Genomic DNA, 26,645 nt, shown 5'->3' on the forward strand with positions numbered 1-26,645 from the left:
TCTTAAACCGTATGGTCTATATTAATAATTCTGGTCTTATTTTAAACTAGACACTTGACACTGTGTTACCCAAGAGTCATAATAACTCAAAGTAGCATAGGAACAGAGTAAAACAAGGTAAAATATACATGAAAATAACAAACGATTTCTTTGAATGAGATTCATTTAGGGTAAAATGGATGAGACTTTTATGTTTAGGGCCTGAAAATACCATAAATATAAACCTGAATGTTTGATCAAGTTTTGATTCAAATTTGAGGATGATACTCCCAAAAATGAAGTTTCTGTAAGCTTTTATTCAAGTCTAGGCGTCCTTTCCAAAAGGCCATTTGGAGACTCCAAATGGAACCCTGGTAACCAAATGAAACTACAAGTAAACACTACATACTACATATATGTATATCAATTCAGAACTGCTCTGCCCATCAAACCACACAAGAAAAACATATTTCAGCACAACATTTTTAAATTTTTACTAAATTATCTTTATTTTGAACAATAATAGTGAAAACAGTGAAGGAAAAAAAAAAAACGTTTCACTGTATGAATAAAATTCCAAAATTGATCATTTTACAATGAACAAAAAAAAGTAAATGTTTTTTTAACATTTGAAATTATAAACAGGTTGTCATTCAAATGAATTACAATAAACTACTAATAATGAATATACAATTACTGAAAAACTAAAGCAACTTTACAGTATTTACAAAGTGTATGAAGACATGTTGATCAAGGCAGTCAGTAAGATTTGTTTTCTAAACAACTGGAAATCAAAGCCACTGAAAGACAGAAGAGAGAAAGTGTGTAAGAAAAAAATAAATCAACCAACCAAATTTTCAACAAAATCTATGCATGTGTATATGTATGTGTGAGTACTTACCTAAGTACTAAGTACTGTCTGAAGCCAGCCTATCACATTTGCTCCAACTCTGCCAACTCAGAAGACACCCACTGCAAAAATAAAAAGGGAAGAGAGAGAAATGGTGTGTAAGCAGAACAAAGAACAAAGACTTCTGTTTTGAAATATCTTCTGTTTCAACTGTAGAATTAGGTTCATCGAAGTGAATTCACTTACTATATCAGAATGAAAAATATTTTGCAACACTATGTATGCATGTGTGAGAGGACTGACTTACCTTGAACTGCCTGACGTCAGCATGTCACATTTGTCTAACTGCGCCGACTCAGAAAAGACACCCACTGGAAAAGAGGGAGGGAGGGGGAGAGAGAGAGAGAGAGAGCAAACAAGCAGAACAAAACCAAGCAAAACAAACACAAAGTCCAAATAGAATACATTTAAACTGAGGGTTTCAAGTCTATAAAATATGTGTGCATATGATGGAACACAATAACAGGGAGAAACAGAAAGAAAACTTATTGGTAAGTGTTACCAATGCCAGTGATGGCTGCTCTGCCTTCATCTCCCTTCTCGGAACTGCAAAATCCACCTAAACTTGGAAACATTTCTGGAACAGAATGCTTTGAACATGGAAATAAGAACATTAGAAACATGATTAATATTTCCCACCCTGCTTATGCCAGTCATTGTAGCAGTCCCGTTTAGGCACAAAGCACAGTGGCACGTCACACTTTGCACACATGACCGGTGTCTTCTTGTGGCAGAGCCTGCAATTTCGCCGTCCAGCAGTGCTGTCTTCTGTGATGTACTTTGGGTTGTGCACATCACCCTTTGAAGCCTGAGGAGCAGCTGTTCTTGAGTCCAAGCCTGCAAGTTCCAGAACAAGTGTTTCCCTGAATGCTTTCTGGGTCAGCGGTGTTTCGTTCCTTGCTCTGGCCAGATGCTGGTGCAAAATGAAGGCATTGACAACTGCAATATCCACAAAGTGGTAAAAGAAGGTTCGGTACCACTTCCGTGTCTTGTGGAGCACATTGTAGTATCCAATGAGGGCGTCAGACAGGTCCACTCCACCCATGAACCTGTTGTAGTCCAGTACAGCACCAGGAATAGGCACATGTACTTGAGACCACTGCCCATCATTGTCCTTCACCCTCCTTTGCACTGTGTTGCCTTCATATGCTTTGTGGAATGTGGAGGACATCAGCACTTCCCGGGTATCTTTCCATTCCACAAACAGCAGCTCATCCTCTCTGAACCATCGCATGGACCCTCGTGGAGCATTCCGTGGTAGTCTGTTGGTGATTGACTTTGGGAATCCGATCCTGTTCGAACGAATGGTGCCACATGCCCAAATCTTCTTATGGAGAAGGTCTCTGAAAAGCTTGGGACTGGTGTAAAAGTTGTCAACGTACAGCTTGTAACCAGTGCCCAACATCTTTTCATTTATAAGTGCCATGACAGACTCATAGCTCAGCCCATTCGGAGATGTCAGCGACTTACCCTCGTACACAAAGAACTCACAGGTGTAGCCACACAAGGAGTCTGCCAAGACAAACAGCTTGTAGCCCCATTTAGTTGGTTTGTTCTTCATGTACTGCTTGAGTCCAGACCTTGCCTTAGATGCCACCATCCTCTCATCTATGGAAATGTTCTGATTTGGATGAAAAAATGTTCTGCAGGCATCCCTAATGTCATCATAGAGAGGCTTGATCTTCCCCAATCGGTCATAGGCTGCTGTTCCCTTCTTCTTTTCGTTTTCTTCATCATCCTGAGGATCGCTGAGATGAAGAGCGTTTGTGATGGTAGTGAACTTCCTACACGACATGATCTCTGCAGGAAGGGGAACAGTGTAGACTCGGGACCTCCTCCAATAATCAGTCAAGGCAGAGACCTTCACGAGACCCATGTAAACAACAAGCGCCAGGTAAGACTTTAAATTTTCCACAGAGATGTTATTCCATGGCTTGCCCTGCTGATTTCTGGCCCCATAAGCATTTGTGTGCTGAACGATGGTCTGCAGCACAGACATTGAAAAGAACAGATGAAACAACTGCAGAGTGGTGTACGATGCAGTTGTCACCAACTGTGGCCCAGGTGTACGTGCTGGCCTAAACACTGGCTGTGGAGGTCCAATATCTTCATCATCCACATTGTGCCATCTTTCCTGTGAGTTGCTAAGGGACACAGAAGGCAATGACTGGCTCCCCCTCCCTCTCCCTCTCCCTTTACCTCTACCTTTACCTTTACCTCTACCTCTACCTCTACCTTTACCTCTACCACTTGGTGCTGAAGTAGATGGAGATGACGATGACTGCCGTCGTCTCTTCTGTCGCTCAGGACTGGACTCTGGATTCCATTCCTCATCGGTGTCTGTTGAAGGCCTTTTTTACAGCAGAGGAAAAAAAAAACACACAAAAGAAAAATATGATTTCAGTCAGAGAGACATACAACTACAATTCCTTCAAATTATAATTATAAATGCATGTTTACCATAAATACCTTATGCTTATAATTCTGATAATTATAAACGCTTAGTAAGAATTATACTTTTTTTCTCCACAGATCTTCACCTGACTTCTTGTAATACTTTCCTTACATCATTGTTATATTAATTCACACACACACACACACACACACTAGTGTGTGTGTGTGTGTGTGTGTGTATATATATATATATATATATATATATATATATATATATATATATATATATATATATATATATATATATATATATACACACGTTCATACATACACACGTCTATATATCTATCTAACGTTATATCTATATATAACGTTACACATACATACACACACACATTACATGTACATACACACACGCACACACACACACATATATATATATATACATATATATATATATATATATATATATATATATATATATATATATATATATATATATACACACACATGCATATATACACACATGCACTACACATATTTATGATGTCTTTATTTATAATATAACCCTATCACCTACTCATGTAGCCTCGTGTAAGTTACTGCTTGTCATCTAACGTTACACTGTCATTTTATACTAGCATGACAATGAGCTCAAATGAAATAAAAACTGCAAATGCATGATAAATATATATACAAATTCAAGACAGCGTGTTGAAACTTACCGATCTAAAACGGGATCAAGTCCTTGATCAAACATTTCCTCCTGCATCGAATCGACGCTCGACGCCGTGCTATTCCTGTCAGAGAAGCATCTCCCCGCGTCTGTCTGCTCCTCTTCATCACTGCTCCTCATTACCTCCTCCAAAACACTCTCAACACCACAAAACCTCTTCTGTAGTTGACGATGCATAGTGCAGATATTCAGGAAAAAGGCTTTGGAGAAAATCCGGTCGTTGATAACAACTCTGTGGAGCGATCCGTGTAATCGGTGCGTTCTGTGTAAACTTACAAAAGCGCGCGAATGAATGACACGATTGCACACATCACATGTATTTTGACATGTCTGTTTACAAACTGTCAATCACTGTAATCGTGTTTTGATTGGTCAACACCCCCATCCATCAAAACATTGTTGCATATGCATTGGCTGTCTTTATCCAGTCAAAAACCCAGGTACGGTGATTGACAGGTTGCTCAGCCTGTAACGCGCTACCTGGATGTTTTGGCTGATCACAAAGTCTGTGATTGAAGGAAAGAGACGAGGGATGGCCTATTGTATCAGGAAGAGTCTAAACTACGGGGGGGATATGGCTTTTGAACGTTGAAATATGGGTTAGATTCAACATTTCATAAAACATTGACACGATCGATTACTCTAATTCATAAGGCTCATGCAAACAAAGGAGGATTTTAGGATTTTTTTGTTGTTTTGGATTTAAAAGTGGGATGCATTTTGAAGAGTGGACCCTTACAAAGACATGTATGTTGTTGTTTCTTGGATTCGTCGGATCTGATCTAAACGACAAGAGATGGAAGATGAGTACCGCGTTTATTATGTTAATGTTTAAATTGATAGTGCTTCAGCATTTCATTTAACCCTTTCCTCTCTGTTGTGTTTATTGCAAAAACGAGTTCAGAACATGAATCTTGAGTGTTTTAGCTTTCAAATGATGCATAGTTTGTGATAGTTGATTGAACAGTTTGTATAAAACAAAAGTAATTATAAGTAGAGACACGCCCACTTGCGTCAGACGCCCCGCCCACGATCCGGTGCGGGTTAAGAAGTTAAGTAGTGCTTTCAAAAGACCCATGGGCACCAAAGTGCTTTACATATTGCCTTACATTTACGCATTCATTCACTTATTCATGCCATGTTAGGCACCATCCTGCTCATCGGGAGCAGCTGGGGTTCGGTGTCTTGCTCATGGACACCTCGACACTTGGTCCGGTGGAACCGTAGATTGAATCACCATCCTTCCGGTTTGTAGCCAACCTACATGAACCACTGAGCCACTGCCATCCCTGAACCAAAGAAGCCTGTTCAACCAGCTGTCAAAGTTTGCAGAGGATTACCTAAGACTCAAAAAGAACTGAATGAGCCGGTTCAACCAACTGTCGAAGTTTGCTAAGGATTACAGATGACCCAAAGGAATCGAACGAGCCAGTTCATTCAGCTGTCGAAGTTTGCAGAGGATTTGGTTGATGGAGTGAGTTGGTGATGCAAGCCTGAGGCAAATAATGGAAATATGCTTATGACTTGTCATTATAATGATTAAAATCTTTGAATACCTTTCTGTCGAGAGATGTAAATATTTTTTTAATGTAAAGTGACATTTATATTTATATAGTTCATACGACTTATATAGACTAAGGGTTTTTTCCGGCTATCTTAGGCATGTAATATTACCCTGGTCTTACCAGACTCTTGTACATTTCATTTGTACATAGAGTCTGGCCACTCTACAAGGGTTTATTTCCGCGAAGGCGGGCACTCTGTTGAGGTTTAAAACTATTGGATCTGCCCTGAGCCACTCTGGATCTGCCATAACCAATCGCTAACGTTTGGTCGTGAGGTATGTCATGCGCCCTTCGCCTGTTTCACACATGGAAATCCGACTAAATAAATGCACACTTGTGCAGGCCACCTCAAGGATAAAACCTAAAACTCATGCATTCAGATTGTGATTTATTCACGCCACGGTGGATGAGTTTTGTGATCGGGAATGCGCTGCTCACGTGGTCCGTAACATCATTGTATGCTGTAAATAAAATGTAATATGCTTGGTATTATAAATGCTGCTATAAATAACAGACCAATTCAAATGTTTAAGTGGTTTTATTTTAATTTGTTTGAGTGGTGATGAAATATATTGCTCTTGTAAATACTTGTCAGCATTTTAAAGAAATACAAGTCTAGAAATGCCTCCAAATAACAGCAAAGCAACCGTATGGTGCTCTGCAGTAGTCAGAAATTATTATAAAAAGTGAATTTTGAAGTGATATATTGTTGAAAAGTCAGAGATGTGGATTCGGACAGCTATTACATCACCACACGACCTTGCGTTTGTCAAAAGCACTAACTCTGCCGGCCACTAACTCTGACACCTAGAGTCCTCATGTTTCTTTTGGTTTTGTTTCTAGATCAGTTTTTGTTCTGTAAATAAACCCTGATTCAATCTGTGACAGAATAGCAGACCTCTCAACATGTTTAGCAGGGTTTCCACATTTATCTCCAGACTCACTGCTCACTGATTATCACCCAACCCAGCCGCCCCCTGGAACACTACATCGAGGAATTCATAGAGGAGTTCTTCCACCTGTTATCCTGGAACGACAACGCGCTCAAGGTATGCTTTCGGAGTGGGCTGGATGACCATCTGTTCTGCCTGATGCCAGCGGGAGAAACATCTTGTACCCTGGCACAGTATACAGTATTGAAAGTGAGGGTGGCTCAGCCTTTACCATCAGTGAGTTGGAAAACAATCGTGCCATCCAGCCACAGCCCTCCCAGTCCACTCCTGTACTTCTGTTTCCATCCTGCATCTTTTTTTCTTTTCTTTTTTAAATATAAATTAAATGCTGCAGCAATCCACACAACAATAAAGATGACATAGATTATATGAACCCTATTAACCATACTGATTGTTCTTATTGCAGTGTAGTTCATCCTGCTGATACTGATTGCGACAGCGGAGTGTTGATTTTTCCCTTCTATAACAGCAGGGAAGAACAGAGCCCCTCATATGAAGTTTTGGCTGCTTGCCTCTCGAGCAGTGCATGGATGCTTAGAAGCACATTTGATTATAGAGCAAATAAGCAGCTGTTCAAATTAAATGTATTTTTGGGGCGAGAATATCTTTAATTTCAAACTCAGCTTTTTGAGCAAGAATATCTTTAACTTTTGGTCTATCATGATGTTGGTATGCTGATGAAGACCAGCGCCCCATGGCTTTGAGGATGGATTGTTTAACTCTGAAAGCTGCGTATAGAGACCACATTGGCAGCATACAATCCTGACCCGAGAAGAGAACATTGTTTTGTCAAGGCATCCTCCTTCTCTGTGGTAAAAAGAGGCTCAAGAGGATTGGCTTTATTATGAGAGCTCAGAAAATGAGAAATGACTGCAATGGGGCAAAATTCAGCATTGGTGCTAGAAATGTACAGTGTTTCAAGTCAATGGAAAAAAAATCAGGGATGAGAAGATCGAAAACCTTATTTTCAATGGAATAGTGGCTGTACCTCAGGAACCTGTAAACAGCTGTAAGAAATACTGCTTCTGAAATTGTATTTCTGTATGGACTATGTATTGTTATTAGACGTTTAAAAGATGTCTAATAGCCTTCCAAACACAGCGCTGACATATAGGCAAAAACAAGGCAAAATGCGGGCTGTCAGTGAAAATTTAAAGGGTTACTTCAAGCGATTAGCATATGGCTTTGTATCAGTAGAAACCCTGGAGTATATTCAAATGATTGTGGCTAAAGACTACAGCCAGCAGAGGGAGCCATTTCCGCATGTTTTCAACCCACGCATGGGGAATGGCAGATCACACTCACAGCTCAGCTCGCAGCTGCAGGCATTCATATAAACGGAGCTATGCTTTCTGAGTGTTTTAACTTCTCAAATTAATTTCTATGAAAGTTAAGCTTCCAAAGGCATGAACTGAAAACGCACCAGACTGAACACGTGAATGTATGCAGTGAGTTGTGATTAGCCTACCTCAGCTCTCATCAGAAGAGCCAATCAGCTCATTCATGAAATTACATGTAATCTGACTCCTGCAGCGCTAGTGCTGTGACACTCGCGCTGCGACTCACTCATTATACTGAACAGACACGTTCAGTATTTAATTGTAGTGTCTTTTCCGACTCAGTCACAGTAATCCAGTAGCGGTGGCTTTGGGAGTGGCCTCACAGGGCAGCGAAGCATTCTGGGAATTGTTGTCTTTCATCCCCATGAGACAAAAATACATTTTTCTTTTCTCTAGAAGGCACCAAATTCAAAAATAATTTCACATTTCTACTACATTAATGACCCAGTTTAAATACAGATTCATCTTCCTAGTGCCGAAGTACTCCTTTAATAGATTAAAGTACTCCTTTAATCATCTAACCATAGCCCAAGAATAGACAGGTAATCGAGAACATGACCATGTCAAAGAAAATAAAAGAACCCAATCCTTGTAATCACTTTTGCCTTGGCTGACATGATGGAATAACATTTAACAAGTTATTTTGGCAAGAATGACATGTAACCAAATTCAAGGTTTTTTTTGGCTACAAGTGGGTTACTTATAGCCAGAGTATATCGGGTCTGTTAACCGAGATGATGAAATGATGGCTATTGCTTGCTGAGCATGGTAAAGGGATGCAGAAGGGACTTTTCTTTATTAAACCCTTATGTAGAAAACAAATAGGTGGACTTTGTAGCTGGCTTTGAGACAACAGTTTTAAGCACCTTACTTGAAATTGGATTTCTGATATTTCGGTTTTAATAGTAGAAGGCTGAATCTTTTTGGATTTGAGACAGAATCCAATGTAATGTGAAGCTGAATGCAGGCTGTAAATTAATCTAGAGCCGTTTGGCTGAAGTTTGGGTAGGATAGGCGGTAACACTTTAGAATAATGGTCATTAGTTAACATGAACTAATAATGACCTGCACTTATAAAGCATCCATTTATCTGTGTTAATGTTAATTTTAACATTTACTAATACATTATTAAAATCTTGTTAACATTAGTTAATGCACCATGAACTAACTGTACAGGTTCAGGGTGTGACACTGGCTCTTCCTGTTGTTTGTCCTGTCCTGTCATTTCTCTGCAGCTCGTGATTGGATAATGAGCTGATCACGAGCGGATCTCCCACACCTGTCACTCGTTCCCTCTACCCTTTATATGCCCAGCTGTGTCTACCTCTTGTTGTCAGTTGATCATATGCTATGTCGTGTGAACGGCTCATGTTCTGTGTTCCTGTGTATGTGTTCTGTGATTACCTGCTGACTTTTGTGTTCAGGAACCTTAAGACGAGGAGTTAGTAGCAAGATTGAGTCACTTGCTGAGCCAGGACTTGTCTTTTGGTGCTACGACCTGCCTCCTCTTCCTGCACGCTTGCTTATGTTTGTGCTGTGCACACGGGAACCACCATCAGAGAGAACCCAGCTTTTGTTCTGTCACACTGAGACTGCTTATGTTCTGTCCTTCAGTTCCCTAATAAACTTTTTTTTCTCACGATCATCTCAGCATTTGAGTCCTCCTATTTCTGAGTTCCCTGACACTAACATGAATAAACCATGAAAAGCTGGATTGTTGATGAACTTTGTTAGCAAAGATGAACTAATACAGTAACAAATGTACTGCTCATGATTAGTTAATGTTAGTTAATACATTAACTAATGTTAACTAATGACCATTATTCTAAAGTGTTACTGGATAGGCTTGTCGGGAATGCATCTGGATACAGGCATCTGAAATCATGGGCCGAGAATAAACTATTTTGTTATCCAGGCCTGGAATATGGGTCACTTTAATGAAATTGCCCATACCAGAACCGACTGATTAATGGCACAGAGGAGCAATTTTTATTCATAATGGTAACAGATGCTTCATTGTCTGCATTTTTTCTGGACCACTGATTTCCCCATATAAGTAGTGATGTTACGTCTGACACCGATGCTCCTGCAATGAACCACTGCTTCGGAGCATGTATCATTACGTCACTAGTCACGTGAAAATGCCTTCTGAAGCAAACAAACTGCTTCACTCCTGTAGTGAACCACCTGACTGCTATCACAGCCCAATGAGTGTTGACAGGTTTGAAACCTGCCGGCTGTATTTCTTATGTGCTTTCACACATTATACTGCCATGCTAAAAAATATATAAATAAATAAAACAAAAAAATAAATAAATAAAAAACACTTTTACTGAAATTCTATTGCATTTAATGGTTTTCATGGGAATTGTATTGGTTGTAATGGGAATTATTGTGGTCTCTGCGGGTCTCTTCTGATATGTTGGGTTCTATTGGTGGGGGCATCAGATCCTAATGGAATATGTCCCACACACAAAGAAAAAAAAATCTGTAGTGGTTTAAATTGTAAAAGCCAACGGTTCCTATTGGTTTTTTAATAGAAACCAATAGAATTTCTGTGATGGTTTCCAGCTTTTTAAAGCTGGTCTGATCTTCTGTCCTTGTCTAAATAAATAATTACACACGCACACATCATTAATGTTTTATTATCAAGGTGAACACATTAAATTCCTCAGTATCTGTAAAATGTACACATAAATGAGCTTCACAGCACTAACACTGTTTGAGCTTCGATCGTCTCGGTAAACACGTAATAAACGGGGCGTGAACATAAGCCTTGCATTTTATGGTTGTCAGCTTTGTTGCATTACATTTACTTCACCAGAAGATGGTGCTGCAATTTCTATCTGAATGAAGCTTCGAGTAACGAACCATTTTTGACACAATTGTATCAGAAAGCAATAATGCTTTGAAACGCTTCATTTGGCCATCACTACATATAAGCCATGCTATCACACCTGGATATAAGTCTAGCAATGCTGTAGACCGAATGGAAGGTGCAAGATCTTTGAGCTCCTTTGGCCATCCCTCTGCAAACCATGAATTTTGAAATATACCTCCAACGTATACATCACTGAAACTATTAGTTTCAGAGAGTCCTCATCAAAGAGATTTTTGTCTGATGGATGAGATCTACATCAACATCCAGCAGCATGATAGTAGATCATGCTTTGAGTTTGCTGATAGTTTTTTTTGCTGATAGTTATTTTTCTGAGAATATTGTACCAGAAACATAACTTTCCTAAAGTAAATTTTAATAAGTGTAAGAACTTTTAATCTTAAAGTGGATTATAATCTAATTTCCCTTTTCTTTTCAGGTGTGGCATTAAGGTGTGATTTTTTTTATGTTCAGTTGACTCGGTTTAAAAATGTTACTAAAATTGCTGTTTTCCATCTTTGCAATATCACCTCCAGTAGACCTTTTCTCTTTAGGCCTGGTGCAGAAAGGCTTTTTCATGCTTTTCTGCCTTTCATGCCTTTTCATTACATTGAGGGTTTTGTTAGTGCAATTATTGGATAATAATTGGATAATATTCACATAATCTATTCGCTGCATGGAAGTTAACAGAAAGAGACAGAATCCTCTGCATTGTGTAATCTGTAATGCGGTGTTACATATGTGCTCACTGCATGCTTCTCTGACCTACATTCCACAGCCTTGATATGCTGGGCATCCCCAAGCGTCCTGAATGTCACGTGACAGTGTTGCTGAACAATAGCTGTATAACTACAACTATATAACTATAATGCTGCTGAACTAAAACTCTGTCCCAATTCAGAGGCTGCACCCTTCAAAGGACGGGTCCACACCTTTGAAATAAATCATCTTACTGACGTTTAGATAAAACGATTGCTCAGTCAGATCAGATCACACATTGCAAACACAAACCCAATTCCAAAAAAGCTGGGACACTGTACAAATTGTGAATAAAAAACAGAATGCAATGATGTGGAAGTTTCATATTTCAATATTTTATTCAGAAAACAACATAGATTACAAAACCAAATGTTTAAACTAAGAACATGTATAATTTTAAAGGGAAAATAAGTTGATTTCAAATTTCACGTCATCAACACATCTCAAAAAAAGTTGGGACATGGCCATGTTTACCACTGAGTGGCATCGCCTCTTCTTTTTATAACAGTCTGAAAACGTCTGGGGAATAAGGACACAAATTGCTCAAGTTTAGGAATAGGAATGTTGTCCCATTCTTGTCTAATACAGGCTTCTAGTTGTCAATTGTCTTAGGTCTTCTTTGTCGCATCTTCCTCTTTATGATGCGCCAAATGTTTTCTATGCAGGCTTCTGAACTGAGCGCTGAACTTTGGTTGTCCTTTTCCTCTTTAGTCCGGATGACATGGCGTCCCAGTTGTCCAAAAATAACTTAAAATTTTAATTTGTCGGACCACAGAACAGTTTTCCACTTTGCCACAGTCCATTTTAAATGAGCCTTAAATCCAGAGAAAACGCCTGCCCTTCTGGATCATGTTTAGATATGGCTTCTTTTTTGAAAGAAGAGTTTTCCATAGAGTTTTTGCTGGCAACGGCGAATGGCACAGTAGATTGTGTTCACTGACAATGTTTTCTGGAAGTATTTCTGAGCCCATGTTGTGATTTTCATTACAGTAGCATCCCTGTATGTGTTAGATAACAGGCCCGAAGATAACAGGCATCCAGTTTGGTTTTCCGGCCTTGACCCTTACACACAGAGATTGTTCCAGATTCTCTGAATCGATGGATGATATTATGCACTGTAGATGATTATAACTTCAAACTCTTTGAAAAAAATTATCTGAGACTGATTTTGAAATTCTGAAATTTGCCTGTGTGTCAGCTTACGCTTTTTCTCTTAGTAGGATGAAAATAATGTTATATAACGTTGATCAAATTCTATAAAGAAAGCGATCAAAGAAAGCTCCCTTTGCAATTGTTGGAGCAATTGTTCTGTTTTAGTAACCCAGTAACCAGTAGATGATATATTATGGATCACTTTTTGTAAACAAATCACAATTTTGTAGTAATATCTGTAAACACGTTGGTTGATAATACAAAAATGATAGACAAATTACTATTAAATGAGTTAGGCTAATGTATCAATTATGTCAGTGATTACAGGTGTCTTTAATTCTGTTGCACTGAAATTATTTCTTGAAACAAATACATAAGGAAACTTCTTAACCTAGGCCTGGGACACACCTTATCTTACACCAATCTTAACTGATTTTAAAGTGGAAGACCAAAGACATAATGACAGTTGCAACCAGTTTGTAGCATTATAATCCTCTGAACGCACACTATAAGATTCAGCTTAACCGCAAGACACACTTGTTGATTGTAGGAATGATTTCACAGTGAGATGAGATCTCATGTATGGAGGACCAAATTACTCAAAATGAAATAAATAAATTAAGATTTCAATAAAACAACAATTAAATGTACCAGTTTATTTAGAAATAATTAAATAAATAATTAAATAATTAATGTAATTCAATATTAATTAAATAATTAAATAAATAAATGTATCTATTTATTTTGTAAAATTACATGAAAACACAACATTTATTGTTTAATATATTTCACAATTACCTCTTCCACACACTATTGTTATGTTTTTTTTTAATTCATTATTAAAACTGCTTTTTCAAAAAGCCGTTTTTCATAATAATATAGTGCATTTACAAACTTGACACCTATTTGACGAATCATGAATTTCCAAAGCACGATTTTCCCAAAGATTTTTTTCATAATAATAGAGGACATTTCACAAATGCCAATCAACAGGCAGTGGGCAGAGCTTGGTGCTGATTGGTTTGTTGAAGTTGAAGAGACAGACATGACAGATCGATCTGTGTGTGTGTGGTGTGATGACATCACGGAACACCAAGGGTGCTTCTCTTTTCTTATTTGTGACTGAAAATGTATTTTGACTCTACTGAATTTTCTAAAAACCTGAAAACTATGAGAACTGTGGCTGTGTTTAAGGCAGTGTGTTTTTATCTTGATCAATTCCTACCGCCATATTCATTTCCAATCAATTCCCCAATATCCCAGACCCAGACAGAAAAAAAACAGACCCAGACAGAAAAAAGTAATCAATCTAAAAGGATTATCCAATCAGCACCAAGCTCCACCCACTGCCAGTTGATTGGCATTTGTGAAATGTCCTCTATTATCATGGAAAAAATGTTTTGGGGGAAAATCGTGCTTTGGAAATGCATGATTCATCAAATAGACGTCATTCGTAAATGCAGCATATTATTATGAAGATGGCTTTTTGAAAAAGCACATTTAATAATGAAAAAATTGATTTTTAAACATAACGTGTGGAAGAGGTAATTGTGATATATATTAAACAATAAATGTTGTGTTTTCATGTAATTTTACAAAATAAATAGATACATTTGTTAATTTCATTATTTAACTAATATTTAATAATTTCATTAATAAATTAATTATTTAATTATTTCAGAATAACTGGTACACTTAAATTATTGTTTTATTGAATTCTTTATTTAATTAATTATTTGATTTTGAGTAATTTGGTCCTCCATACTCATGGAGACTCACGAGATCAAATGTGACTTGAGAAGAAAAACAAGTGGAGGAAAATCAACGTTCTTCTGGAGCATGTTCTTTTTGCAGTGAAAATCAGAAAAAAAGTAGAACAGATTATGGATGATCTTTCTCAATACTTCTCTTTCATGGCATGTTTGTGGCTGCCAAGTTTCAGCTAAGCATGCAACATCCAGCTGGTGAAGCTCGCTCGCTAGCTCGCTCTCATTGGCTATCATGGGTATTACATCAGAGGCAGCCTGATCAAGATTCAGAAATAGCAAACATGTTTGATATCCATGATTTTGGATCGTGGAGGCTCTGATATGATCAGGAGCAATAAAATAATCATAATGACACCACACAATTGAGGATTATTTGAACAAAAAGTTGTTTGCGACAGGCCTCGGATCAATAAAGAACCAATCATGCTACAAAAATGGTGTGGGAATTATAGAATATAGACAGAGAGTGATAGTAATTTGCCCATTGGCCCCTGTCCATCATGGCCTCCTAATAATCCCATATAATGATTAGCCTAATCACTGTCTCCTCTCCACCAATCAGCTGGTGTGTGGTGGGCATTCTTGCGCAATATGGCTGCTGTTGCATCATCCAGGTGGATGCTGCACATCGGTGGTGGTTGAGGAGATTCCCCCCTTCTATAAGTAAAGTGCTTTGAGTGTCTAGAAAAGTGCTATATATAATGAATTATTATTTTTTATAATTTAACCTCAATGGAATTAATCTATATTATGGTTAAAATTAAGTTTTTTTTAACCTTTTTTCCTAGGGAAATACAGTGCCTTGGGAAAGTATTCGGCCCCCTTGAACTTTGCGACCTTTTGCCACATTTCAGGCTTCAAACATAAAGATATAAAACTGTAATTTTTTGTGAAGAATCAACGACAAGTGGGACACAATCATGAAGTGGAACGAAATGTATTGGATATTTCAAACTTTTTCAACAAATCAAAAACTGAAAAATTGGGCATGCAAAATTATTCAGCCCCTTTACTTTCAGTGCAGCAAACTCTCTCCAGAAGTTCAGTAAGGATCTCTGAATGATCCAATGTTGACCTAAATGACTAATGATGATAAATAGAATCCACCTGTGTGTAATCAAGTCTCCGTATGAATGCACCTGCACTGTGATAGTCTCAGAGGTCCGTTTAAAGAGCAGAGAGCATCATGAAGAACAAGAAACACACCAGGCAGGTCCGAGGTACTGTTGTGAAGAAGTGTAAAGCCAGATTTGGATACAAAAAGATTTCCCAAGCTTTAAACATCCCAAGGAGCACTGTGCAAGCGATAATATTGAAATGGAAGGAGTATCAGACCACTGCAAATCTACCAAGACCTGGCCGTCCCTCTAAACTTTCAGCTCATACAAGGAGAAGACTGATCAGAGATGCAGCCAAGAGGCCCATGATCACTCTGGATGAACTGCAGAGATCTACAGCTGAGGTGGGAGACTCTGTCCATAGGACATCAATCAGTCGTATACTGCACAGATCTGGCCTTTATGGAAGATATCCATAATAATTGTTGTTTAAAGTTGGCCAAAAGCCACCTGGGAGACACACCAAACATGTGGAAGAAGGTGCTCTGGTCAGATGAAACCAAAATTGAACTTTTTGGCAACAATGCAAAACGTTATGTTTGGCGTAAAAGCCACACAGCTCATCACCCTGAACACACCATTTCCACTGTCAAACATGGTGGTGGCAGCATCATGGTTTGGGCCTGCTTTTCTACAGCAGGGACAGGGAAGATGGTTAAAATTGATGGGAAGATGGATGGAGCCAAATACAGGACCATTCTGGAAGAAAACCTGATGGAGTCTGCAAAAGACCTGAGACTGGAACGGAGATTTGTCTACCAACAAGACAATGATCCAAAACATAAAGCAAAATATACAGTGGAATGGTTCAAAAATAAACATATCCAGGTGTTAGAATGGCCAAGTCAAAGTCCAGACCTGAATCCAATCGAGAATCTGTGGAAAGAACTGAAAACTGCTGTTCACAAACGCTCTCCATCCAACCTCACTGAGCTCGAGCTGTTCTGCAAGGAGGAATGGGCAAACATTTCAGTCTCTCGATGTGCAAAACTGATAGAGACATAGATACATAATACATAATAATACCCAATACATTACAACAAAGTAACCCGTAGTGTAAAAACAGCTCATTCAAATACAATCACACTTCCCTTAGTTTAAAAGCAAAATTCCTTATTCATACTCATCATACAAATTCAGACATCTCGATTATATGCACATATCAGCTCACATACAGACGACAGAGCCTACAATAATTTCATAGACTCCCCCACTGCTCTTGGTATTAACATTTTAACTGACAAAGGGTTTAATTAATATTTACATCAATTATACTTACACAAAGGGACACTATAATATTCTATTTATTATCAGATGGTGTGAGTGGGGGTCAGTAGCTCATTAGGAGAGACTCCAAGTTTAGAAATGGGAGTGCGAGACTCCAGGAACAGCGTTGATCTTCACTGCTTTGGAACATAAACATATCATTTTAGTCTGCTATCATTCTTTATGGCTGACTGACTCTTCAGAATCATAATCATGCTCCATTTATTTTAAAGTAATTGGTTTAGATGTTCATCCTCTGTCTGAACTAGACACTTCAAGAGACAGATGTGCAGTCACATGCAGTGTTTCAGGATCTGGGAATTCCACTCTTGAAATTGGAGCACAGAGAAAAGAGGCATTTGCAAGAGAGAGAGAAAGAGAGAGGGTGGTAGGCAGAGCAAATGCTTTGATCTGCCGTAGCTGCAAGCTGAATAACAGAGGGTTAAAATAGCTCAGACAGCTTCGTTTTTTTTAATGTCCATTCAGTTTGGGAATGCTCATTAGCATCGCAAATAGTTCTAACGGTATTTTTTTTCTCTGTGCAACACCAGCACCCCCTTTACTAAGGAATGAAGAAGTGTTAAGGGACCCACAAATATGGGCAACTGTGACTTGCATTTGAAATACTTCTTTTGTCTGTTAAAGAAAAGAAAAAAGAAGAACGATTTGCCTGTTGACAATATTATCTATTAAATGACAATGTAGACCTATAGTCATTTTAAGAGGGAACTGTTCTCCCTCATATTATCAATCTTGTAGGTAAAAAAATCATAAAATCATTACTGTTGTGGTTTTGGAAGAAGGTCTAAATCTGGTAATGCTTTATTTTTTTTGTCAATTTAATTTTGTCAAATTATTCAATGCAATGTTGAGGGCTTCACTTTTGAGGCTGTGAGTGTACTTATCATTCCACGCCTTAAGTAGGACTGTTCTTCTTAATCTTCTTCAAGTGCAGAGGAGATTATTGGAAGGTGAACTAAATCTAGACTAAAAACGCATCTCTTTATCCTGGCACACACATAGAATATTATCAGTTTTAATTATTCAAATCAGTTAAATGATTTTTAAGCTGCATTAACTAACTACACTGTAAAAAATTATTTAGAAAAAAGTTACCTGGTTGCCTTAAAATGTTGAGTTCATTGAAATTAAAATTTTTAGTTAATACAATGAACATTTTTTGAGATTCGACAACCTTTATTAAAAGATTATTAAAAGATTTTGTAAGCATATTGGGTAATTGTGTGTGTTTTATTTCTGATGACGCAGTAAAACATGCCAAATTGTGCTATTTTAATGATTTATCACATTTTTTTATGTGGTTCAGATACAAAAATATTTTGAGTTTCTATTTATTAAACTAATTTCCTTCATTGTAACTCAAAATTTTAAGGCAACCAGGTTACTTACTTTTTTAAGTTAAATCAACAAAAAACACCACAAATTTTGTACAGTGTAGGTTAGCCTATAACTCTTCCTATAACACCTGATGTATTCGTTACATCATAAGAAGAATGGCATCTACGTTTATATAAGTCTCTCTGTTTATCCCAAGGTTTATAGTACTCTGCCGGATCCAGATCAGCTGGTGGACCTGTGCCTAGAAACGACAACTATACGACGGAAACAACAATTAGGACATAATTATTGGAGGGGACTCGTCCCCCTCATTGTCTATGGTGGTTACGGCTCTGCCTGAGAGTCCTTTAGACTATTTCTTTTTCAAAAGGCTTTCATGTGTCTTGCGGTGAAGAGAGATTCTGTCTGACCATGGTGGGTTTGGTCACACAATCTCTTTATGTCGAGCCCATGGGGGAAACAGAGTCAGTCAAAGGTCATAAACAAAACATCAGTCTGAGAGGGACAGACTCATCCGGGGGCGCAACCCAGGTGAAGTCGAAGGCCAGCACCAGAGAGTCCAAGCAAACAACCGTAAAGCAGGACAAGACTGGTAGTGACAGAGTGACAGGCAGATGAGCACTGACATGGGCAGTCCAAAAACTGTCTGTATAAAAAGAAAGAAGAAAATAACATTTTTTAAAGATTTTTACTAAACAATTGAGGAGTTGCTCTCGAGCCAGCAGTGGCTGACTCTTGCGGTTGAGTTCATCTTGATCTCGCGGGACTTCAGTGGCAAGCATCATGTGATGGTGTTGACAGAAGAACAGTCTAAATATTTTACCAGCATCGTAAACGTAAAGTTTAATTCCCAGGGAAAGCAAGAACTGATCAAATGTGTACCTTGACATCAATGGTTCTACACTGCAAAAAAAAATATGCTTCTTATTTATTTATTTTGTTTCTGGTCCAAATAGGCTATCTAAAAATTATTTAGGGGGGGGGGGGGGGGGGGGGGCACTCAGTTTCAGTCAATCTCATGAGAAACTTGTGTACCTATAGAGTAGTATTGCATCCTTCATATCTCCGAAAAGTCTTTAGTTTTATTATATTTATAAAAGAAATAGGCTGTACCGAGTCTTTCCGGAAAAAAACGAGCGCCTGGAGGGCGGAGCTAAAGAATGACGATCGCACACAAAGCGGTGACGTCCACAAGCGTGGAGAAACCCATGGCTATCGATAAGATTCAGCTAATACATATATGATTCAGAATCAGATTCAGAGGCTGAAATAAATTGAACAGGAGAAACAGCAACAGCAGGACGTCCGTCTCAGTGGTATGTACTGTATTTAGTAGCCTGTCAACATTTGTGTGTCTTTACTCTCAGTTTATGAGGACATGATTCGGTTTATGAACTATTGTATGCAACTAAACCTTAGCAGTAGCAAGCAAAACGGTTTTGCACGTCAGACTAGTGTAACGTTATATAGAACAACAATGGAGTAACCGTTAGCGCATTTGAATGACGAAGCACGCGATCGTGTCGTTTACTGATGTTTACTCGCACGACGATCCACTTTGCGATGTGACTGAAGCGATGTTGTGAAGCTTCCCGTCATTTCTGCGTTCAAATCGGTTCAAATGCAGCGCTGCCTTCCCGAAATGCTGTGCTGAAGTGTTGAAGTCGCATTGATGTCACCCATAGGAATAAAGTGGAGCGCGGCGCGGACTATAACGACATGGGTGTTCACGGACGACTGGATCTGCACCTTGAGAGCAGTGTTTATGGGCGTGCATTTCCTCTCACTCTAGTCACGCGCGCGCACACTGCCGGGAGAAGAGCCCGTACGGCCCATACAAGGACCTTCTGCTCTATCGACGTCAAGCCGACCCATACTCGAAAAAAACTCTGAAAATTGTGAGAAACCGGAAGGAGTATTTTTGACACAGAAATACTCCATCAAACGTCCAACATTAGTTTTTGAAACTTTGTCTGTTTAGGATAGGGAATCCAAGTCTTTAACAGTGTAAAAAGCGCAGTATGCATGAAACGGCATTCCCCCCCAGTTTTTAAGGGTGTTGGATGCAATGTAAGTTGCTTTGGATAAAAGCATCTGTTAAATGTTGCATTAAGGCAGGTGCGGCTTGTTCTGTGTAAAGCTACATAAACACTTCCATCATTGATTAGTGGCGCTTGATTAAGGATTATGGGTATTGTAGGCTAATACTTTACATGGAATCCAACAAGTATTTAATTATTTCCATTGAGGAGCGCTCTTCTGGGATCATATTTTATTAATAGCAGTAAAAAATAAAATAAACAAAAATGAATGATGTAGAATTGTGTTTGACCAGTAAATAAATGGTTCCAGTCAGATAAACTCTAGGTTTATTAACTTACATTCATCTGTTCCGATATAATCTATTCTGGAGGCCAGTTAGTTCAATCGTCTCCGAGTTAGTGCATCCTGAAAGAAGACACGAGTCTACATCACCACCTACTGGACTGTTGTGAAATCACTTCTCTCCATCTCACAGGTAGCTGATTTAAAGATATAGAGCTTGATATTTTTGATGACTGAACATTGTTTGATTCTTACTAAATAATGAGTGATGGTTCACAAGCATCAGGTATGTTTTATATTATGTTGACCATATTTGATGTGCTTTATACGTGCATTGATCAGTGTCTATATGTAAAGAACAGTATTTTTACAGAAGACTTTAAAACACCAATTAAAATGGAGTGCATTGCTATTTTACATTGCTAATGCTGCTACCTTTTTGACAGTTGTATCCCATCAATGTATTAATTTAGCTTGAGACAATGCCATTTACTAATAGCCTGTTTAACATTAACTCAATGTTTAACATTTTGGTTTGAAAAGGTGATTTTAGAGGCATTTAGTCTTAAAAAATTCCCTAAGTGATGTATAAGCAAAAAATCATTTGTACACATTCAAGAGAACAACCAATCTTAAAAATAAAATTTATTAGCATCTCTCTAATATGTGTATAAATAAAAACATTTATAAGAAATAATGCATATACGCAGTATGAGCTGAACAATAACTGGATTATATGTGATACAAAGGAGAAGAGGCTCACTAACCTCATTTTTTCTCTCTCTTTCTTTGTAACATATTCAGTTTCTTAGTATATGTCTGTGAGAATGTACCTCAAAATTCAAACTTTTCAAACAATATGCATACCTAGAAGTTTCAACACTACATTCGGTCATAAAGAAAAGAAGAAGAAAAAAACGACAAGTTCAACAGCAACAAATAAAAGAAAGAAAGAACATGGCGTTTTGGCAGTTTTACAATTTTCAGTTAAGAAAGAACTTTGCAAAACAGCTTCAACATTACCAAACTAAAAACGGTGACAGAAAAAATCGTGAACATAATGTGTAACTGATAAGTGCCTCGCTGAGATGATCCAATTCAGTGATGGGCAGCTTCGGTCCTGCAGAATTCAGATCCAAACCTAATCAAACACACCTCGATGTCTTCAGGATTACTAGAAAGCTACAGGAAGGTGATTTTTCATCAGGACTGAAGCTGCTCATCCCTGATCTAATTCATCCTACAGCCGTTGGACCGATGCATTTGCTGTTTTGTTTTTTTTAAATATCAGATAATAAACAGCGCTGTTAAAATGATCAAAGTGAACCGGTTCTACCTTACATTTTAGAATAAAACCTTTGCATAATGAAGTGGTAAAATAAGATATATTTCATATTGCTAACAACATCTGTCAGTATATGCATGAGACTGGACCTTCACTGTAACGCCGTGATAAAGATCACTGTAACATTTGTAACGCAATCATTCTGTGGGCTCCGTAATATTGAGATTTCCTCCTCTGCCATTCACAACATGATGGTTTTGGTCATGCTTTCAACACACAAGGTGGTTCGAATAAAAGAAAAACCACTCTGAATTAAACAGATATGCACAAGTAACAAAAAAGATGTCAGTTGTTTTGGTCTAAGGTAAAAAAGGAAATAAAAAAGACGTGTAACACCAAAAATGCCAGTAGGTACAGACAACGCCTTTCTTTTCGATCACAACACTGTGAGACGCTGCCGTGAAAGAAACTAAATAAAATAAAAGAGTAACAATGCTGAATTGGCCTTTGTGTTTGTTAGCTTTTTTTCTCCCCCACGTCCGTATTTTAAAGCATCTTTCAAATGGGAACACAATGTCAAACAACTGAGGTTGTTGAACAAAGGAGTGGGAAACGATTGACTTACAGGAGTGAGAGATGTGCCAGTGTATGATGGTTACGAGCATGAGAACCCTGGTGACCTGTGACCTCTCTAAAGCCGGATGGATGGAATGAAGGAGGGAAGGGTGATGTGCTCTCTGCTCATCCCATGTCTTTAGAGTGCAAAGATACCCTTATTTGACGTGTCGTGTGATGCGCACACACACAACCACGCATATATACACATATATAGAGAAGTACATATATGTATATATGCATTTGTCTAGCTCTGATGTGTCCGTAACTAAAACTCTGAGAACTCCTTTGCACATTTTTCTGTGAGAGATACACGAATGTCTTCCTCTTCATAGTCGTCGAAGTTGCTGGTGTCTCCAGGACCTCTGCACTTTGGTATGAACGGCGCCTCCACCTGGTGGTGAATGGAAAAACGGATTAAATAAGAAGTCTAGTGTAACGCCTCTACACTTCTTCTAACAAAACAGCAACACATTTTTTCTCTTACTACAGTCCCTGACAAAAGTCTTGTCGCTTATCTATTTTCTAGAAATACCTGATATTAACCTGACTTTTAATTAATTCATTGGTGTTAGAAATAGCTCATATGAAAAGCTAAAACCCTCCCAAATGATGTTTAATGCACTGAAATAAATAATTTTCACAGAAAAAATATTTATCATTTAATCAAGACAGAAAGGTCAAATTTTGGCAAGACAAAAGTTTTGTCGCCTATACAGAAATTGAACAAATTTACTGCAAATACAAAAATATGTCAGCAAATTAAGTTGTGGTGCTGTGAGATCCAAATTTAATATCTTGTATGACTTCCATGAGCTTGAAGGACTGCATCCATGCGGTTTGGCAAGGATGCATACAATTTATTGATTAAGTCATCAGGAATAGCTACGAAAGCAGTCTTGCATGCCTCCCAGAGTTCATCAATATTCTTTGGTTTTGTCTTCCATGCGTCCTCTTTCATCCTACCCCACATATGCTCAATGATGTTCATGTCTGGTGACTGGGCTGGCCAATCCTGGAGCATCTTGATCTTCTTCGCCTTGAGGAACTTTGATGTGGAGATGGAAGTATGCGATGGAGCACCGTCCTGCTGCAGAATTTGGCCTCTTTTATGGTTGAGAATATAAGAGGTAGCCAAGATTTCTCGGTATTTTAGACTATTGATGTTGCCTTCCACGCTGCAGATCTCTCGCACACCCCCAAACTGGATGTAACCCCAGACCATGATTTTTCCGCCACCAAACTTCACTGTTTTCTGGGTGAATCTCGGATCCATTCGGGCACCAGTAGGTCTCCTGCAATATTTGCGGTGACTGTGGTGTAATTCAACAGAAGATTCATCTGAAAAATCCACCTTCTGCCACTTTTCCTGCGTCCATCCTTTTAGCAGGCTGTGGGCCTTGGCAAATGCCACACGTTTTTTCAATTGTCTTTTGTTTAGTGCTGGCTTCTGGGCACTGATTCGACCATGGAGGCCATTTCGAGACAGAATCCGACAAACTGTTCTGGTTGACACAGGGACTTCAGGTGACCAGGTCTCGTGGAGCTCTGCTGCAGTGGAAAATGGGCTGGCCTTGGATTTTCGAGCCAACAAACGGTCCTCTCGAGCAGTTGTCTTGCGGGGTCTGTCTGACCTGGGCTTGTCAAAAATGTCTCCAGTCTCTTCAAATCTTTTTTTTTTATCCTCTGTACTTGACGCTGAGACACATTGAAGGTGTCTGCCATATCAGCAGTGGATCTGGTCTTCAGCCTCTTGATAATCAAAACTTTAGTCTCAGGGTGAATCTTAGGCATGTTTGCAGAGGTCTAGTTGCAGTTGATGTGAAGGTCTTGTGTACTGGGGTTCTTTTTATACACACTTGAGACCTAATTGATCCATTATTAGTCACAGGTGAAGCTCATATGACAAGGTGACAACACTTATGTCTTTGCAAAAATTGACTCAATGGGCTTTACCAAGCTGTGAATATTAGAATACTTTTTGAAAGTTTAGTTTTTCACTGAAACATTATCACAAAAGCTGGTGGGATTAAAATGAGCCATTTCTTGTAAAAAAATCTTGATTAGAAATATATTTCAGTGGCACTTTAGGTCAATTTGTACACAAGCGACAAGACTTTTGTCAGGGACTGTATACACTACTGGTCAAAAATGTGGAATAATTCAGATTCTAAAAAGTTTTTTTTTTTTAATGTGTCTTCTGCTCACCAAGACTAGTAAAACAAACAGCAAAAACTGTAATATTGTGAAATATTATGTTTTATTATGTTTTTTATGTATAAAATGTTACATTAAATTAAAGATGGGATAAGTGTTATTTCAAAACTGTTTTAGAAAAAGGGCCGAGTGAAATAAACTTGTAGCCGATCAGCAGGTAAGGCGCGTGTTTATGGTGAGAGGAGAGGCTTAGTGCACAACATTATTCAAAACACACGAGTCACACAGGACGGACATTAGCCAAGAAAGAACTAATATATGCTGGCTTTTGCTTGAATATGCTTGTGTGTCATGTTCGCTTGTTTGTCCATTTGCGATCGTATTGTCGCTCACTTCAGCGATGATAAAGACCCGTTCATTTCCACATTGTGTGGAGCATCTAAATCCCCTCAGTGTTTCAAGGTTTCAAGTGTCAGCTCACAAAATGTGTCCAACAGGTAAGATACTATACTCCTAATATATGTTTGTTTCCTGTTTTAATCTATATAACCCATTCGGTCATCATTGTAACATGTTGTTAGCTGGACTATCGAGCATGTATACTAACGTTATCGAGTTGTTCATGAGAACGGTTTGTGTTTTTGTGATCGCCATAACTCTAAACTTGTCATAATTGTAATATGTCGTTAGTTGGACTGTCGTGCTTGTTTTCTATCGAGTTGTTCATGAGAACTTTTTGTGATCGCCATAACTCTAATCTGGTCATAATTGTAATATGTCGTTAGCTGAACTGTCCGCTTGTGTTCTTTCGATGTGTTCATGAGAACGGTTTGCGTTTTTGTGATGGAAGGGGTGAATTTTTCATTGAATATTCGACCTGGATTAGTAACACACAGATTCTGCCATAGTCGTTGCCTGGGTTACGTATGTGTGGGGCGGAGCAATCAAAATAGGGCCGAGAACCTTTTTGGGGGTAGGGGCGTGTTTGTTTTGGTGATTTGAAATATCAACAACGGTTACCAGATAGCACTTACCCCACCTTTAATTAGTTATGGGCAAAACCTACGTAGTTTGTCTTACATTTCATACATGCAGTGTTGGGCAGTAGCTAGCTACAAGTAGCAACACTACTGGCTTAACTACATTTTTCAGTTGCTTGTCAGTTTTAAAACAGTGCAGCTTTTCCAGTAGCTAACTACTTTATCCAGCAAGTAGTGGTGTAACGTGACAAAAGCTACATTAAGCGTTGGGTTCTGGCAAGAGCCTGTAATGAGCAAAGTGGATCAGTAACACTCAGCGCAATATTCCGCTCTATGCTAGCACGTTCACAACCCAAGTGAACGCTCCACTCATGAACTGCTTACTGGTAAATGAACGTTCGCTCAAATTCCACGCAGACATTAAATTTCTCTAGCCTAATTACTGTAGCCTACAAAACTTGTTGTAGCCATTAAAAAACATATTGGTTTCATATTTAGGATTAAATATTATAATGTTATTTTTTATTTCATCTGTTGATTATGAAAAGTGAACAGCATACGTAAAATAGGACATCATAAGATGCGCAATATGGACATGGAGTGGGTCAGACATGTTTTTGACATTTCATTACGTTTTATTATGTAGAAAGCCTTTCTTTAAAGTGAATTTAATGTTTCATCAGCCAATTGCCTGGATTTAATAAAAAGCACATAGGCTAGAGCAGTCAACATAATCGTGACATGGAGGAGCGATGCGATCACTTGAATTGCACGTGAACTGAAACGTGTCTCCTAAACGAACCGAAACACATGAGAAATATTTGTATAAAAGCTTGAAATGTCTACTTTTAAAATGAAACTTTTAAAAATCAAATTTCTTTTAAAATCTTTTTTTGCAATTTCTCAGCCAAATTGTTGTCCGAATAATTTGCAATTCATTTGATTAATTAATAACCACATGTATTTAATTACATTAAATCCCTTGACAGCCCTACATTTTTTACAATTTTACAATTTTTACTGTAGAGACTAAGGTTTTTCTTTTAAAAATGAAATCAACACTATGGCGGTGTGTAAACTTTCAAACTATGCAACTGAAGACTGA

The 26,645-nt window shown here is 38.3% G+C and overlaps 2 protein-coding genes and 1 long non-coding RNA gene across 3 annotated transcripts in view; all 3 read right to left on the reverse strand.

Moving 5' to 3' along the window:
* Nucleotides 1-554: 554 nt before the first annotated feature.
* LOC137089653 (uncharacterized) lies at nucleotides 555-1,569 on the reverse strand. The gene is made up of 3 exons (XR_010907755.1): nucleotides 1,137-1,569; nucleotides 881-951; nucleotides 555-779 (listed from the first exon to the last, which is right to left on the reverse strand). It is a non-coding gene; the product is annotated as an uncharacterized lncRNA (long non-coding RNA).
* Nucleotides 1,570-1,584: 15 nt separating this feature from the next.
* LOC137089856 (piggyBac transposable element-derived protein 4-like) lies at nucleotides 1,585-4,196 on the reverse strand. The gene is made up of 5 exons (XM_067453422.1): nucleotides 4,009-4,196; nucleotides 3,131-3,240; nucleotides 2,960-3,033; nucleotides 1,688-2,873; nucleotides 1,585-1,589 (listed from the first exon to the last, which is right to left on the reverse strand). The coding sequence occupies exons 1-5, from the start codon at nucleotides 4,194-4,196 to the stop codon at nucleotides 1,585-1,587; spliced, it is 1,563 nt and encodes a 520-aa protein (XP_067309523.1).
* Nucleotides 4,197-21,133: 16,937 nt separating this feature from the next.
* Nucleotides 21,134-26,645, reverse strand: part of prkacbb (protein kinase, cAMP-dependent, catalytic, beta b) — a 29,469-nt gene continuing 23,957 nt past the window's right edge. The window contains exon 10 of the mRNA XM_067452251.1: nucleotides 21,134-22,797. Coding sequence (XP_067308352.1) covers nucleotides 22,672-22,797 — 126 coding nt within the window. The 3' untranslated portion in view covers nucleotides 21,134-22,671. The remainder of the gene's footprint in view (nucleotides 22,798-26,645) is intronic.

This window comes from Pseudorasbora parva, chromosome 9, assembly GCF_024679245.1.
Source record: "Pseudorasbora parva isolate DD20220531a chromosome 9, ASM2467924v1, whole genome shotgun sequence".
Lineage (NCBI taxonomy): Eukaryota > Metazoa > Chordata > Actinopteri > Cypriniformes > Gobionidae > Pseudorasbora > Pseudorasbora parva.

What these genes read in the sequence shown, in the direction of transcription:
- LOC137089856 (XM_067453422.1), bottom strand. Translation starts at nt 4,196, where the DNA reads ATGCATCGTCAACTACAGAAGAGGTTTTGTGGTGTTGAGAGTGTTTTG. An exon ending in TTCAGCACCAAGTGGTAGAG is followed by an intron (nt 3,034 to 3,130) that starts GTAAAGGTAGAG and finishes TGTGTCCCTTAG; the next exon opens with CAACTCACAGGAAAGATGGC. An exon ending in GCCAGTGTTTAGGCCAGCAC is followed by an intron (nt 2,874 to 2,959) that starts GTACACCTGGGC and finishes TCTGTGCTGCAG; the next exon opens with ACCATCGTTCAGCACACAAA.